This window comes from Polyodon spathula, chromosome 3 (genome assembly GCF_017654505.1).
Source record: "Polyodon spathula isolate WHYD16114869_AA chromosome 3, ASM1765450v1, whole genome shotgun sequence".
Classification (NCBI taxonomy): Eukaryota; Metazoa; Chordata; class Actinopteri; order Acipenseriformes; family Polyodontidae; genus Polyodon; species Polyodon spathula.
The window spans coordinates 51,883,028-51,901,003 of NC_054536.1; the positions used below are offsets into that span (position 1 = coordinate 51,883,028).

Genomic DNA, 17,976 nt, shown 5'->3' on the forward strand with positions numbered 1-17,976 from the left:
GATATGTGAAGTTAGTGGGAAGGCCTGCAGAAGGTGTATTATTTAATATTGATTTGGGAGTGTAGTATGGTGTCCTATCTTTAGCTATTATACCATCTGCCTCTTTTTTTTAAGCAAGTGTAAAATGAATACATACTGTATCACAATGAAATATATTGCAGTTTATAAGTAGAGAGAAATGTAAAAAAGAGAATAGAAATCACCATGCTGTTTGATTTAGATTATAAAAATTCTACAACTGAGCTTAATTTAGTCACATTATTAACTAATTTGTGACTAATAGCCAATCTACCTAAATAATACACAATCAACACATTTTCATATTGTGATTATGAATCAGTGACAATAACACGTGTTGGTTATGCCTCAATTCCAACTGTTTCCAGCTGGTGCCGTTTTAAAAGGGTTGCAAGTGATTAGAAAATAAACACTCCACACACCATGATGTTAAATAGGTCAAAACACTTAATGCAAGGAGATTTGCACAGAATTAAACATCTGCATTACTCTCCTGAATTGTGAATGTTTGACTGCAGAAAGGCCTTGTATTTCTGTTTTAACATCAGGTTGTTAATGTGGATTAAGCTTTTAAAAGATTCTAATAAATGTGAAAACCTAAGTAATTATGATCAGACCTAAATCAGACATGTTAAATGCGGTCTTCACACATGCGGTCTTTCAGGTTGGATCCTCGTAAAGTACTATAAACTGCTCTGACACCATCCACAAAAGATGTCACAAGATATCAGAAAATAATCTGTTCTGCTGCTTTACATTCCCCAACGTACAACACCCAATGACCTTTCCTCTAACTGCATAATGTTTCTGGCTGACACTAGACTGTTGTGTTATAATTATACTTTTCCATTTGGGGCAACACAACTTTGAACATGAGACCATCCCTTTAAATGCTTTAAAGTTGTTCACGGTGAATGTGAACGCTGCTTTCATTCTTTATTTAGAGTAGACCCTAAATCAAAAGCCACATGGTGTGAGCATGGACAGTCCTTGAATCAAAATCTTTTGATGTATCCCAATACCTTTGAATGCCATTGATTTCAACACATTGATTGGCGTTTCTTTAAAGAGCTAGTGTGCTTGTTAATGTGTTCCCAGTGTGCACAGTTTTGCAGAAGCTAATATAATCCAAGGAGTCATTTTAAAACTAAAGATGCATCTATTGGAGGGAGAATAACTTGGAAGAGAGTGGGAGAGGGGGAGAAAAGGAACCAGATTGCAATGGTTTGACATTCAGTCAAATCTGGAAAAAACTGGGTGAATTTGTAGTTGTTAAAACCAAGTGGAATGTACTGTGAAGGTTAAAGGTGTCAAGCCATGATAAAAGTGAAAAAAGACACAGGGAAACAAAATGGTGGTAGCGATGAAGGAAATGTGCACCATTTATTAGTAAACTTAAAGGTGGCTCCTAATACAGTGGCAATGTTATTATTATTATGTTTTTCTGAGTTGACGTGATTGGAAATTAACTGGAGCACACACAACATAATGACTGGTTAACACCAACTCTATATGAACTCAAATTGCCTACATTTTAGAGTGCTAATTCACTCAATACATGTTTAACTTAACATAGCCTGATAAAATGTAAAACTACAGAACAAAACATAGCTTGTCTTCCACCTTGAAATCATTAAAACTTTCACTCACCTTGAACTGAATACCAGCAGGCACAATAATTCCTTGCCTTCACTTGTGGCAGTGTTTTAGTCAAACCAAGCTAAGCATGGCCGGACCTAACAACCCACAACATGTCTATGATCAAGCCTGTGAATCCACTGAGTATTAAAACAGATTTCAGGTGTTGAAATAACATTTAGCAATGAGATGACATGAATTGCCATTTTTAACCAAAAGCACAATTTTACCTATTTAAGCAACATACTTTTGTTTTATAAATACAGCCCCTGGTGAGTGAAAGCATTGGATAACACTGATTCTTAGCCTGCAGAGGCAAAAAAGAAAAAAAAAAGGTACACACAATTATGTTTTGTATTATATTTGACTACTCGCTACTTTTTCTCTAGACATTTATTTTTTTTTGCTTCCTTCTTAGCCCCAGGAGCAGCTTTCTCCTCTTCACCATCTGGTACGAACACACTTACAGTGAAGTCACCGGTCTCAGTTCCATACTTGTTTTTCACCAGAATGCTGTATTTTCCGGAGTCTGCTGAGCTGACAGAGGTAATAGTGAAGCTGGCAAATTTTTCTGATGGAAATTTCAGGATGCAGTGGTCATCTCCCACCATCTCACGCTCATTCTTCAGCCATGTGACCTCAGGAACAGGGTCACCCCAGACGTTGCATGTAAGGTTAAGGGACTAAAAAATAAGTAAGATGATGTTAACGATGCAGCACGTTCCAGACGTTCTATTTATCCATGCAACTACAATTTCATATACAGAAACATTACCTTTAAACCTTAAAACTGTGATATAACCAATCAAAAGCACAAGTGCTCCTCAATTATCATAACAAATGTCATGTATGTTATAAGAAAGTAGTGTTTTTGAACTACTGTAGTATTTTGTTATATGGGTTTCACATATGCTTACTACCGGTACTCCAAGATTAGTGCTAATCTCGGTCTGTGAAACCATATGTGCACGTATATTTAATGCAACCTCAGTGCAAACAACACATTATGGGAGTAGAGTGTTTGCCTCCTGAATTGTTTGAATAATTTAGTACCTAGTGTACTGTCCTATTCAAGAGATCAAATCAATTAATTTTCTATTGTTAATGCATCAGTACATTTTAATTGATACAACCCAAACTAGTTTCATCACCACAAACTCCTTGCTAGAGAACAAGAAGACATGTCCAAGCCACATAGGATTTATTTTGTCAGTTAAAATTATGTCACCACCCTTTGTACTGTGGCCTGTTTCAGGATGATTATGTGTCAGCACGATCCTTGTGTATTAAGATATTATTGTCAAGATGAAGTAGATTGCATGACACGACAATTATATTTGCAGGACCTTTTTAAGTTACATCATGGGTGAAGCTAATTGTTTTGAACAATAATGCACCTAATTTTATGCTGAAAGTTTCTCCTGGGAAGATGATAAGGCCCCTGTGTGTGTTTTTTCTTGTCTTGACAGTGTATACAAGTCCTAGAACTGTCAAGATTAGCTACTATAGTTAATAACTGATTAAGAATTATGCATGTTTTTTCTTTTTTGGTTTTAAATAAATATGATCACACACACACACACACACACACACATATATATATATATATATATATATATATATATATATATATATATATATATATATATAGTGAGCAGAGAGAGGGTTAAATTCCTCCCGGCCTGCACGTTTTGTTTCATTGTTTCATTTATTTGTATTATTAATTATCCCCTGCACCTGGAAGTAATTATAAAGTAGAACCAGATGCAGGATATTTAAGAGGTGAAGCCAGTCTGCACTGGGATACTGAGTAGAAGGAAGCAGAAGAGGTGTAGTCTGTTTCTGTGCAGTCACGATTGTGAGTACTGTGTGTATTTTATGCCAGGTAAACGACTTAGCCATCCTGCGAGCTAATCAGGGACCTGCATTAATGTGTATTTAGAGCTCCGAAGGAGCTAAGTGTTTATTTTTGTGTATTAAAAATAGCGCGTAAGCTCTTAAAAATCAATTTCTGTGTCCTGGGTCTCAATCATAGGGGCAAACGGATGACCATGATATGATATATATATATATATATATATATATATATATATATATATATATATATATATATATATATATTACTACCCCTACAGAATATAAAACTGGGTACACTAGAAGGTATTAGGCATGCCAACTTCTGCTGTTCCCAAATCTCCTGTAAGGAAGAGGAAATAAACTGATTTGTGCCACTTATAGTTTACCTTGCCCTCCTGGATTGTGACCACATCAGGCAGACCACCAATCACTCGAGCACGGTCTGAAAAGAAAGGCACAGTAAATAATCTACTCGGGACATACAATTTACTGGGTGAGACCAGGCCTCATCAGCTATGAATTGCTAACAAGTGGCTGTATAATGAAAGACTGCATGTTTTAAGTTAAATGTATGTAACTAATGCAGTTTGTTGGTACATTTCTCTAAATGCATTAACTATTCATACAGAAAATGTTTAACAGATGCACTTACTTCTTTCTGCAATTGCAGCTTGCCTGAGTAGGAAAGGAAAAGGTCACAGTTATAACCAGCTACAAAATGTCTTCTTGCGTACAACACGAACAATTACAAGCTTGCAAAAAATATCTTTCTTTGACCCCCCCCTCTCCCCCCCATTTTTATATATATTTTTTAAATGTATATATTTTTAACAGATTAGTTAGATTACTTTGAGGTTATAACTTTGGAATTCTGCTTTAAAAAAAATCTAAGAGTTTAAAATCTTCAGAACTTAAGGGAGCTTTCCAATGCTGTAAACACACCAGCATTGTTTTAGAGAAATGTGACCTTTCAACCAGTAAACGTTTTTCAGGAAACAAGTCATACATCAAAGTGTCAAGAAAATACTCTACTCTCCAGAGACATTTCCTGGAGAAGGCTCTTGGGATCTGCTGCAATCCGGTGTCTCAAGAAACAAAATTATGGCTAAACAGAATAAACAAAATGTTCCTTGCAGAAGTGAAACCTTCACGCAGGCGTGGCTATTTGTTATTTCGTCAGCTTAAGAATGGCTGTCATGCATTTTGTCTCGCTCAACCCAGGTCAAAGCGTGTTGACCCACATCCTGAGGTGGGTCGCTGGGACCCGGGTCAATCCGGGTATGACCCAGTTATGTGGTTTCACACTACGCGGGATTGTGAGCCGGGGTTGGAGTGCCAGTGTGAATTGTGGCTTAGATGTTATCATCCAGAAATCAATGGCAGCCATCTTAAAGGGTACATAAGGACCTTATTTATTTTATTGTGTTACATGTTCCCATGTGTTGCTACAATTGTTTACGTAAGGTGTGTGCATTGTTTTAATTATTTTTTTTTTTTACATTTTGACAACTTTTTTTTACCCTCATGGATATCTCAGAATTACATTTCCCATTATCCTCCTGCTCACTGGTAAATCCATCTCGGTGATAGATGTGAGCAGGAGGATGATGGGAAATGTAGTTCTAAGAGGTCCATGCATGTACACGGGAAGCCATCTTGAGCCATCACCTTACGTAAACAGTTATAGCAATACATGGGAACATGTAACACAATAAAATAAAAAAGGCCCTTATGTACCCTTTTTAAGTCACAGGTCAAAGTGAGTCAAGTGTTAGATTTTGCTTTACATTTTGGCAGTGGACTTGGAAAGCAAATGTATGTTTTTAGAATGTTAAATATTGTTTAAACATGAGAAATGGCCAAAATAGTTTAAAAATGACAGCACACTTACTTAAGCCTCTGGAATTCAGCATAAGCGTCATCAAATGCTGCAATAAAATTGATAAATATTTGTATTTATTATAAACATTGAAACAAGAAAAGAAAAAACATTGATACAAGAAAAGAAAAAAAAGTTTTATATTTTAAACCTTTACAAATACCATAACTATATAGATGCAAAGTGTATTCCGATTTTGAAAACGTTTTCTGACATAATTTAACATGAACGTTAAACAGCAGGAGGGGGTGGCCATATGAATTCTCACCTTGTCCAGACACATCCACTGTCTTCTGGAGTCCACCTTTACCGTCAAAGATTTCCAGTGCGTATTTGCCCTTATCTTTGTCAGTGGGCTCATTAATCTGTAACCATAGCTGCTCACCAGTGACACCACACTTAACTCTGTCTGTGTAAGACATCTTTGATTCTCTGCAGATAAAAAAACAACAATAAATATATTTCAAACACAATTCCTTCATTCTTCTTCTTTCTTTTTCCCACATGAAATGATGTTTACACTTTACTTTTTTTTTTAAGTTACTAACATTTAATTGACATCTTTATAAAGTTAGTCTACAAATTGTACATTCTAGATAGGAGTAATTACCCTTAATTATCTTAAATGTGAACTTCCTCCTGGGAACCATACAATCTGAAAGAGCTTTTAATCTATTCCCTCTTTCAACATCTAGGCCTCAACAATGTTGATGCATCTTTTTACTAGCTCTTACATCACCTTCTTTGCCATTTCAATTAATAAGTAAGCTACGTACTTATGATGCCAGCTGACTCGGAGGTCTTCAGTGTAATAAGTGACAAAGGAATACAGTCTGATTCCATCTTCTGTGCTCTGGATCTTCAGCTCTGTGGCAGACTCAGCTGTAACGAACAAGCATTGACTACTGAAGATTTTATTTTGTTTTGTTTATCAGAATCTGGAAAAATGAATTCCATCATGCATTTATAACACAGGCATTGCTACTTACCAATGGCTTTGAATACGCTGTTCATTACATCAGTAAAACCTGGAAAACAGTCAGTGTTTATTTTTTTTATACCATACAAGCTGTTATCATGACTTTGCCATTAGAAACAGAGGTAATCAAAACACCTTAAATGTAGTTTTTACAGGGTGTTTATACAGATACTTCAGTCTAATAGGCTTTCAATACAGAACTATCTGTAACATAGCTGTTTGTTCTTTCTCTGTTACAAGTGTACTCTCTTATGAACACCTATTTATGTGGCAAGTGCAGTACATCTCAATATTCCTGATACAGTAGTCTCCACGTATAGGAACACCTCCTAAGAGAACACTACGCCTAAGGGAGTACCCTTGTGATGTAACAGATCTTTCCCATTGTAAATGCTCTGGCTAAACTAAAGGAACAGGAACTTAGTTTAAAAGAACACCTTCGGCACTGATAGCGATTCGTTCACAATGGCTTCGGTATTGTTTTGTAAAAAAGCAACTTGTCATTGTGAGAGTGTCTTGAGGGACACTGATTGGTTTATTAAATCTTTCCAGAATTGCCGTCATGTCATTGAATTATTTTGTGTTCTGATTTCCACGAGTGCATCTCATCGCTACAAAATGGCATGTAAACAAATGTCAAAATGCGCTGCTGTTTCTCTTGCAACACAAAGTTGGAAATTGTTCGAGATCTTGAAAAAAACCTGAATCAGACACAAGTCACTAAGTAATTTGGTGTTTCTCGCTCTGGTGAGTTGCTTCACTGTTCTGTTAAATAATGTGTGTGTGTCTTGTACATTGCTTCTGCATTTTGCAATGTGTGTGGTAGGGTTGCTGTGTTAATTTAGTTTGAGAGTTTATTAACGTTAAGTTATCCTTAAGTAACGCCCACTACTTATTATTATAGGTTATTAACATACACTTGCCTATTGTTTTGCTTTTACGTATTCAGTTCATTTCATATGTTGATGCATGTGCGTCATGACAAGTAGTATTTATTTATTTATTGATTCATATTGTGTCTGGTGGCTAACTGTCTTGGAGAACACTTTGGTTGTAAGAACACTTTGCTTGCTTCCTGGGGGGTGTTCTCTTAGCCAGAGACTACTGTATAATAATTTCAATACATACAACTTGTATTACACTGTTGCTGCACTGTAAATATTATTCTCTAAATTATTCAAATAATAATTATTAGACCCTGAATATCATGTACTACCTTATATAAAATAAAATGCGGTAATTGAGGTCTAACAAACCAGTGGATAGAGATACAGTATAACATTGAATCCATTCAAGCAATGTTTTTAGTTTATATTAATCAGGCAGAAAAGGTAAATGTCAGAATCTCATTTCATCTCAAAAGTCCTTACCTTGGTCAACCAATTTCAATAAACTCTTATCCTTTCCCCTGTCATCCTTCAATATAACTTCATAAATACCAGCATCTTTCTTTGAAATCTTGAATAAAATATAAAATAAAAACAAGATTAATGGAGTTTTTAGAACTTGGTAGGATAGTACATATTCCTACCCAATTTATGCTTGAAAGTACTTTCCATTATCTTTTAAATGTATCCCATGATTGATTAAATGCATCCACTATTATAATTTCCGCAATGTACTTTTGTTCTAAATCTTCTGCCAATGTGAAGGGTCTTTGAGAGAAAGACCCTTGAAGAGGAAAACACTTTTTACTGCAGGGAAGACCTTTTGTGGCTCATGTTTGGTGTGAAAAAAAAAAAAAATTGAAAACAACTATGTCAGTAACATAGATGTCCTGCTACGGCAGTAAACTCAAAAAGAGCTGTGATTTGATGACCATGACATAAATCAACAGTATATACAGAATACCATAGCCTGCTAATAAGTACGCAAATCAGGTGTTAGTATCAGGGTATATTAATAAAATGATTGTTTTATGTGGGATAACTTCTTGTGTTTTCAAAATGCGTGCAAAAATGTAAGAGTGACATACAGATGGACAAATGTATGGCCAGACGGACACCCCTTTTTATCCCCAGAATGTTAATACTGAGTTTCATCACAATTGTAGAAGCATTTTATCAGACAGTGTGACATACCTACATATGTAGATACAATACGTAAGGCCATCTCCACTTTGTCCCCTATATCAGCTGGGTTACCTGTGAAATCAGCAGCGTGCACACTCCCTCCTTGAAGTCATGCTTGTCATCAAACATTATCTCTCTCTCATCCTTGTACCAGATAATTGTGGTCTCCTTCAGAATATTAGCCACCTGAGGGCAGAAGAGACATTTAATCACGGGGGTTCCACAGTGTCCACCCTGAGGTCAATTTGCCCTGTTGACATTCCTTAGTCTTGGGATTTTGAGCCACCTGATACCATTCCAGTCTACTGAGAGCCTGTTAATGTTAAGCAGGCTCTGGCACATGGGTCTACTAATCAAGATTTTAACTGCCATTTTGAAGGGAGGCAATTGTGCTAATCCATAGATATACTGTCTAGTATAGTGTATGAATAAAGGCAATGAATGGGCCAGTTGATTAAACAACAAAACATAATCTTACTGTAGGTTTATTTTTAAAACCATAATTTAATCCAGCCTCTATGGTTTGTATTATGCTGCCATTTAGAAGTACACCCACAGTGGACCTTTGTCCTACGAAAAGTTGTTTATAGGTGGCAGAATACAATATTTCTTAGTATATGAAAGCCAAATATATAACATTACGAACATTTTAAAAAACAAATGACCATTCTCTTAAAATTCTCTTCAGCAATTACAATGTTCAGTCACAAATATTCAACTTGCCTTGCATTTCAGCAAAACATCGCATTTTGGAGTAACCTCCCACCCAAGATACTCAACAAAGTGAGGACCTGTATGAAAATGGAATTAAACAAAATATTAATAATTGAATGAGGCACTTATTTTTCCTATTTTTCAATATTTTATAACAGTGTATAATGACAGGGGGTGGATTTTTAAAATATTTATTTTATTTTAGTAACTTCAATGTTTGTGAGCAGTGAGTGAAAATGTTACTGTGGAAAAACTGCCCATGTAATACATAATACTGTGGAAGGGGCCATTTGCCTCTGATTTGCCCATAGGGAAAAACATAGAAAGAGGCACCATGTTAAATGCCTTATAGCCCTGCCAACACACCTCAATCCTCGAGAAAAGACTACAGATATTGCTGAAATATTGGTATTTTTTATATAAGGAGTAATGCCAATGGTGGAACACAACCCATAACAAAGGCAAAATAAATGTACTTCTTAATAGTGTCACACAGATATGATTATCTGCAGTGCGTTAACACATATAAAATTACAAAAAACTGCAAGACAAATTTAATTAAAATACAAGAAACCGGTGACCACTGTACATTCACACTTAAACAATGATACACCTATACAATGCTGCTAACAACTCAGATTGCTAGAATTTCCCAAGCTGTCTGCATAACATAATGTTTGTTGTTACCTTGTTTTCTGAGCCATTCTTGCCTCTGGAATTCTGATTCCTTCTGTAGCTTCTTGAAAACTGCAAATAGAAAAAAAAATTCTCCTGACAACTGCACTGAATCAAATTACCGTATGTAAGCTGATAAGTGCATAATAACATCTCCACTAGAATTAATATTGACACATGAACATTTTTTTGCAAATATGCTTAGAATATGCAACAACAAAAGTTTTCTTCTTTTCAACAAAACTGCTTTGACATAAATACATTACAACTATATTTCTCCATGTGTGACTACCAACTGTACCTTTCTAAAAGCATCTAATAAAACAACTGTTGTAAGTAGGATTGTCTTTTAGGTGCCAGATCTTTTACTCCCAATGCCTTACCATCCCCAATCAGAACCAAGCTGGATTGATTGGTTGCTTTCCCATCCTTTAACTGGAAGGTGAAAGTGCCTTCATCTTCATCTGCCAATTTTTCCATTATCATTTCAATAATACCAGTGTTTTTGTCAACACTCATTTTATACTTCTGTAAAACAAAATCAACAAAACTTTTTTACTATTCACAACAACCACTCTTGCTATATATAGTATATAGAGGATACACCATGCATGTTCTGTTGATGAGGATGGCTGAATAACCCAGAAGGTGTTTACAGTTCTCCTGATGAGTGAAATAACACTTTTGAATTAATGATAAAACTCTGAAACAGTGTATAGAACTAAAAAATAAGTTGAGTAAATACTTTTAAAAATACTTACCTCTCCATGGATCAACTCTGTATCATTGAAGACAAAGTTATTTTTAGCATTGGCAGATAGCTTTTCTGCTTGCAGCCAGAAGCGAACACGTCCCTTCTCCAGAAGTTCAACAGCCAGGTCTGATTTCAGAGGGACAGCTAGAAAAAAAAAGGAAAAAAAATGGCTTAGTGTTGTTTCCTAGTTTTGGTTAGGTATATATTATTTGGTTGTTTGCACAAGTCAAACCACTGCTTCCATTATAGGGCCAAGGTATTGTGGGGAGACATATTCTAAATAGATTCCCTTTTTGTTTGCCAGATTGTCGTGTGTTGCTAACCCACTTGTGTACAGTAGTTTTGCAACAAAGAACATATTGGTGTAAAATATCTCACTCAGACATACTGTAATTACATTTCAAAATTACTTCATTTTTAACAATATGTATGGATTAACCTGTGCCAGATCTGGTTGGGTGAGTACCATGACAAAGTATCACTTTCATTTTAGCACATGTTTTTAAATTCCAAACGTATTCCCACATAACTACAATATTTACAATACTTTAGTTTTGGCCATAAAATAATAAAAAAAACCTCTTTGTTTTTTTACTTACTGGGAAATTTATGATCGTGGCTCATTTCTAGCAGACGTTTCAGCTCTGTGTGAAGACACAAGACACCAGTTAGTCAATCTGTTCAACTTTGATTTGTTTATTAACTTATATATCTGTAAAACTACATTAAATATATGAAGGATAAAAAAAAAAAAACATTGCTTTGAAAGTCATGACTATCAAAACATAGAATGAGCTCCATATTAGATGCTGGTGGTGCTCCTGTCTCCCTGGTAGTGATGGTCTCTCATAATGAGCCAAAGTATGCCACACACAAGCAAGTTGCCATCCCCTTTCATTGGCTTTTTAGCTTCTAGTCTGCCCTAGATTCATCCTCTGAATAAAAATAAATAGTATTTATGTTATACATATTCAACTAATAACATTTCAATGTTCTATAAAATACAGCTACAAGAGACAGATTGGCAAGTCCAAATAAAAATGAAAATCCTTTCAAAACTAAAATAACCCATAAAATATAACCAGTTTTGTTAAAGCAAAGCACTTACCATCTTCATCTAAGGTATAGCTAGCAGATACCCCATCTGTTTCTGTGACAACACATGAGTAAATGCCCAAATCTTCAATTGCTGGGTCTTTGAAGACAGCTCTTGACCTAAGGAAACAATGGTAAAGATATAAATAGTCTTTTACTTTAATTTTCTTAAATCCCATTAGCATTACTTACTTACTTACATCTACAGTTCATAGACAAGAGCAACAGTTCCTTGTTGACTACAAATGAACTGAAGAGGTATGATTTACCTGCCACCTTTGGTCTCCATAGCAAGACGGGACGAATCAGAGACTTCTTCATAATTCTTGGACCAGACAAATTTAGAATCTGTAGTCATCTCAGAGCACTCATAGATCAATGAAATCACACCATCATCATCAACATCCACAACCACCTCCTTGGTTCCTGAAAAAAAACGTTAGGGTTTTTAACATCCTGAGATTCATTTCACTATAATACTATAGATACAGAGCTCCACTTTAGATCCATGTATGAGGGCTTAGCATTGTTCTACATACTCAGTCACTCCCGACATTGAGGTGTCCAGCTATCGTTCTGTTCGACACTATCTACCCAAACTGCTCATATTTATACCTCCCGTAACTTGACAACTTCATCGCCTTCTCTCTGTAGCCTAAACACGCAATAACAATCATTAACAAGATTAATCAATCCAGGGCTGGCAACTTATGACTCTTGCTCTGAAATCTGAATTCAGTAAACTAGTGAGATTATGCAACCTCCAACTTAATAACTGCGGTACAGGTGAGGCTAATGTACCCTAACCTAGTTCAATTACTGGTTAAAGTGAGTATATTTCAAGTATACCACCTTAAAAAAACCTAACAAAGTTAGCATAGTTACAACATAGCAAAGTATATGCAAGCAAAGTAACAGAATGATAATCTACGAAAGTACCAAGCAAATGCACAACATTATTTCAGGTAGTATTAATCACATTGTAATTACACAGGTAGGCAGGCTTACAGTGCATTTACAATGTACTTACATTTCCATCTAAATTAAGGGAAAGCTAAAAAAAAAAAAAAAAACTAGAGAGGGTATACAGGGAGATAGTAGGTTTGTATGCAATAGCACAAATAACAAAAACACAAGAAGCTAAATGAGGAATGAGCTTCACAAGTATAGAAGGGCCAAAGAACATTCATTATATACAACATTTTCTCAGTTTACACAGAATACTGTATGCCTTCTATATAACAAGTTTCAGGAGCAGATAACCTGGACTAAGTTACACACCTGGGCGAGTCTCAGCAAGGACAGGCTCAGTCTCATCTGAGGGTTTTCCTACACCTGCTTTGTTCTGTGCTCGCACACGGAAGACATAGGCAGTGCCTTCCTTCAGGTGTTTAATCTGTTCACAAAAAAGGATTTAGAAGGTAACACTTTACTTTTAACGGTATTAACAGTCATGGAACTGTGACAAAAGAGAGAAAAAAGAAAAGGACAGCAGGATTACAGACATGTTGTGCTTGGGCATCCAAGAGTTGATTGAAATAAAAGTTTCAATAAAAAAATGCAACTTTTGTTTTATGTTGGCTTCCATTTGAAGCAATGCTGTTGAATATGAATCCCCCATACAATAAATGTTTTGTTCCCCTCACCTTCATGTATTTCTTTTCTGTTGCCTTCTCATTGACAGACCGCCATTGACCTTCATCCGCCTCTGCCTCTTTGATATCCAGGTAGAACCCATTAACCTCGCTGCGGCCAATATATACAGGGGGATTCCAGAGCAGCACCAGGGAGTTTTTCCTCACTTCAGTACACCTGAGGTCATAAGGAGGTCCTGTGCAAAGACAGGAATGGTTAAGCCTTTATTTAAAATAGCCACTGGAACAATAGGCCACACCTCTGTACAAGGTTAATTGAATTTATGAATGTTATTCATAAATTTGGAATTCATTATAGATTTGTGTCATTATTCATATCACAAGCTGGTTAGAAATGTTTTTTGAGACTCCGTTCAATTAACTCTTGGAAAAGTGTGAAAAAAGTTCACTTTAGTTCTTTCTTCCATAACTTCATTAAGACTATGATTATGTTTCATTGATAATCTAAAAAAAAAAAAAAAAAAGCCAGCTCCTTATTTTTAATTCAAACTGAATGCAAACAGTGAGTGAAGTTAAACTGATCTAATGAAATTGTAATTATTTGCAAAATAGGTTATATAATTTTTTTGCAACGAGTCATTAAGATTTTAAATCCAGAAAAAAGCAACTTAACCGAACTCGCTTTTTGTATTCGTTTCGGTAAGGAGCTGCCTTTTTTTTGGCATTATCAATGAAACAGAATCATAGTCTCATTCAAGTTATGGGAGAAAAAACTAAAGTGAACTTGTTTCACAATCAAAGCTTTTCCAAGAGTTTAATTAAGAAATGTAGTCGGCTCAATATAACTTTAAAGGGGCATCACGTGACCAAAAACAAACGAAAACGAAGACCCTACATATACAGAATGCTACTGTAAACAACTCATTGAATTCACTCCTTGTTTAACAGGATAAAACAGCTACAATGTTGTACACTTGACTCTCACCTGGCACTGCAATGGTCCATTCCTCACACTTGAAGGATGGGCTTGGAAGGGATGGTATTCCAACCCCAGCTATATTAGCAGCACGCACCTGGAACTGGTAGGTCATGTTCTCCTTTAGGTCGTTTACCTGCAGAAAAAAAAAAAAATACAACTTAACTTTCACACCCATTTCACCCCTAAGCTACAGATATTACAGAGTTCTAATTGTGAGTGTACTAATAATATGTTTGCTAGCTGCAGCAGTAATATATCAATTCATTCATTCATTTTGTTGTGCCTTTTCCCCAGCTGAGGACCATAAAAATGTCTTCTAAACACATCCTTTTAATAAAACGACAACACAGACAGAAAGAGCAAATATGTTAGGTTATTAGGAAATTATGGAATTAAGCCCCCACCCACAATGTTTCAAATGACTTAAACTTGTTTTTAAAATGCAGGAAGGAAATAGGCAACCTACCCTGTATGCCCTTTCGCTGATGGGCTTTATGTGGGCCTCGTGCCACTTCCCCACCACGCCGTCGATCACTTCACGGTAGTCCACAAAGTACCCAGTAATCTCAGCACCGCCAATGAATTTGGGCTGTTTCCATCCAAGCACCATGGAGTTGCGAACGGTTTCAAGAACACTGATTCCATAGGGTGGGGCAGGGGAAGCTGTTTCAATTGGCAGATAGTGTTACAAAGTGAATGATCTCAGAGCACTTTAGGGGGGGGGGGGGGGGTTGTTGAAATATACAAACATTATACAGCAAATAAATTACAAGAACTAAACATTATACATAAAAAAACAACAACATTTTTGTTAAGTGTTTAAAATCTCATATAGACTCTGTGGATGTGTTTAATAACCAGTGCCCAGCATAGGCTGTGCATGTGTCAGTGAGGTAATACTGCAGCACACTTTAATAACCTGCCCTGGAACCACAGCAAGGCCTTAGTATTTAATAGAGGTGCAATGCTTTTTTGTTTTAAAATCGGAAATTCACAGACTTTTTAATCAGGGACCCCTTTAAAGAAACTGCTGCAAATTTAAATTGTAAAATACAAATCTTTGTGTAATGAATCGATAAGCCAAAAACAAAATGGTGGCAGATACGCCACTGTGTATTATAAAAAATTTCAAACATGAAGAAAAAGCTATTTCTATAAGTTCATAGCAGCAGCTGCCTGCCATTGCACCCTCTATTTATCATGCTGTCCAATATCAACACTTACCTTCCACAAAGAAACTTTCCTGCTAATCTCTCCTGTGCCTCAACAACTTACACTTACTTTACTGCCTGGAAGCAATACTCATTTTACTGCTTTCCCACCTGGAATCCTGTTTTAATACTTACCACATGCAGACCAGCGACCAATGAGCGCCACACCTACAATCTGTAATGCAGCCTCTTCTACATGTTGAAACTCATGGTCTTTCCAATTCCATGCACCATATACAGAACTCACATTGCAGTTGCTTATTGTAATTCAATTAAAGAATTGTCATCTTTAGATGTTTAATATTAACAGTGAACAAACTTGCATGCACAGTTCTACTGTTAGAGATTACATTCATTACTAAAAGTATCACAGTGAGTATTTGTTATGGTCTCAAAACAGACAACACAATTACTGTAGTTTGGGGATTGTGGTAATGGTGTATTTTCTTTTGTCATTAAAGCCTCTGATAACACTGCTGGCTGATGAGAAATAACATTACAATAACCAGAACAAATTAATGTCGGAATTAAAGTGATATGCGGGTGGTGGGAACCTAAAATGACCATCTATTGACATTTCTAACCAGCTTAAAAACTGCACATGTCTGGTAGTCTCAGCTGTGGGTAGGCATTTTACGATGCTCAGGATAAGGAAATTCATGTGACCTTGTCATAATTTGGGTTTAGAGAGGCCATGGAGCCATGAGCGTGAGTGAGTGGAGGTGAATGAGGTGGAGGGTTGTTGGATGCGTTTATGGTTTAGGCGCACTGGAGAAGCTATATACTATTCCTGCCCATATGTTATATGTGGCTTTGGGATCAGTCTTCCTGCTGCAGCACCTAGCACTGTCCTACTTAAAGAGCAACTTGGGATGGGTATGAAAGAAGCCAGCTATCTTAACTAATGCATTCTTCTTGTTTAAATTCACTTTGTGTTTCATTTTCCTGGTGACTTTTTAAAATCCAGAAGTTAAAATTCCCCTTGTTGCCTCTATAGATATCTCACATCTTCTCTCATTTAGTACCGCTGAGAGTAACCGTTAACCTGTAACCCTGCAAGTGGACAAAGAAATACCAGATTTGTGTTCTGTCAACATTTCTCAAATGCGGTCACTGTGGTGACGTACTGCAGGATTTTGTGCAGCCACAGCACCCCCCAGCGACTCTCCTAATCAACCTTTACCTTAAAATCGGCGCCACTATTCAGCTTTCATTCAGGACAGTTCATGCTGCTTTCTACTTGTGTCTGTTAGCTGCTCTTGGCCAGAATTAATGTCAATATAATCACTTCATGTTGATTAGCTGAGCATTCATTCTGATCAGATTTCATTTTAGCATGCGTCACAAATCTTCACCCATTTCACTTTGTTCCGTGTTTATTGGATGATCAACGAGACTTTAGTGCAATGTGAAAACAGCTGTATGGAGTAATATTATTTTCTTTAGTGTGGAGAAACTATTTGAATATTGTAACAAACATTGCTGCACATGAATTCGAAATACATATCACAACATGTTTTGCCTCGCACCTATTTACCACCTTGCCAGAATCTGTGTGACCGTTTCTCAAAAACGCATGTAATGTGTGGTACAGTAGGGATTAACATATAAAACAGGATCAACTGAGTGCTGCTTCAGATTTGGCAGCGTGTCAGAATCAGGGGATACAGATTCAAGTAGTCACTTGGAAATGCTTCACGCTTTCCAAACACTGGCCCAACTTGAAAGGTAAATGTTATGTATAGTGATCTAAGTTTGTTTTGTTGTGATCCTATTTTCTGTTATGAGAATGGTAAACAAAAACCAAAACAGTGATTTTTTTTCTCAGTACAATGCCCCCTTTTCCACATTCATTTTTTGAGGAGTTTATTTCAATTTGAGTTTTCCCTTGTGTGTACAGCTAAAAAAAAGTCATAAGTAAGCCACAAGAACACTATTACTTTATGAAGATGTGTCTTTTGCCACTCTGTTTATTGTGAAGAAGCTACAATGGCAGAGATTTTTTTTTTAAATGTTGTACTGTTTCTGCCTGAAATACACACGAAATGTATAGCATTAACTACTGTGTGACATTCTCTGCTTTATCTAGTTAATTCAGTGTGGCAAAGTAAGGCCTTCACAACCTATTAGACTGTCTTTATTATAGACATAAGTGAATGTGAATAAGTGTATGTCTACATTTTCTTTATTTTTTGTATGATTTAGAAACAATTAGCAGTGCAGCCACACATTCAAGGCCACCAACAAAACGTGTTTGTAAACCACTGTTCTCTGTGGCATTTGTTATGAATATACTTCTTATGTCCATTAGGAGGAGGGTGTCGGGGGACCGGTTAATGGTATTTCATGAGAAGAGATGTTTGACAGCTCTATTGAGGACACAAGTGCTTTTAACTGAGTTTAAAAAATTACTCAGTTAAAACGTAATTTACGTTGATTACGTAAACAGAAGAGTAAACCTAAGCAAGAAGAAAACTAAATGAATTAAGATAACTGTGATATTTCATACC

At 36.2% G+C, this 17,976-nt stretch overlaps 1 protein-coding gene across 5 annotated transcripts in view; it reads right to left on the reverse strand.

Moving 5' to 3' along the window:
- LOC121313160 (M-protein, striated muscle-like) overlaps positions 1 to 17,976 on the reverse strand; it is a 53,319-nt gene that overhangs the window by 3,825 nt on the left and 31,518 nt on the right. For 3 of the 5 annotated variants that reach the window (XM_041245394.1, XM_041245395.1, XM_041245393.1), the window contains 20 exons: positions 14,722 to 14,918; positions 14,262 to 14,388; positions 13,328 to 13,512; positions 12,963 to 13,077; positions 11,951 to 12,107; positions 11,695 to 11,801; positions 11,186 to 11,230; positions 10,594 to 10,730; positions 10,216 to 10,360; positions 9,845 to 9,904; positions 9,167 to 9,234; positions 8,516 to 8,629; positions 7,742 to 7,829; positions 6,382 to 6,420; positions 6,169 to 6,274; positions 5,661 to 5,824; positions 5,405 to 5,441; positions 4,166 to 4,188; positions 3,900 to 3,955; positions 2,124 to 2,339 (listed from right to left, as the gene is read on the reverse strand). In XM_041245394.1, the coding sequence (XP_041101328.1) occupies positions 2,124 to 2,339; positions 3,900 to 3,955; positions 4,166 to 4,188; positions 5,405 to 5,441; positions 5,661 to 5,824; positions 6,169 to 6,274; positions 6,382 to 6,420; positions 7,742 to 7,829; positions 8,516 to 8,629; positions 9,167 to 9,234; positions 9,845 to 9,904; positions 10,216 to 10,360; positions 10,594 to 10,730; positions 11,186 to 11,230; positions 11,695 to 11,801; positions 11,951 to 12,107; positions 12,963 to 13,077; positions 13,328 to 13,512; positions 14,262 to 14,388; positions 14,722 to 14,918 (2,186 nt within the window). Of the gene's footprint in view, positions 1 to 1,370; positions 2,340 to 3,899; positions 3,956 to 4,165; positions 4,189 to 5,404; positions 5,442 to 5,660; positions 5,825 to 6,168; positions 6,275 to 6,381; positions 6,421 to 7,741; positions 7,830 to 8,515; positions 8,630 to 9,166; positions 9,235 to 9,844; positions 9,905 to 10,215; positions 10,361 to 10,593; positions 10,731 to 11,185; positions 11,231 to 11,694; positions 11,802 to 11,950; positions 12,108 to 12,962; positions 13,078 to 13,327; positions 13,513 to 14,261; positions 14,389 to 14,721; positions 14,919 to 17,976 lie in introns of those variants that run through there. The other 2 variants (XM_041245397.1, XM_041245396.1) reach the window with 1 other exon arrangement.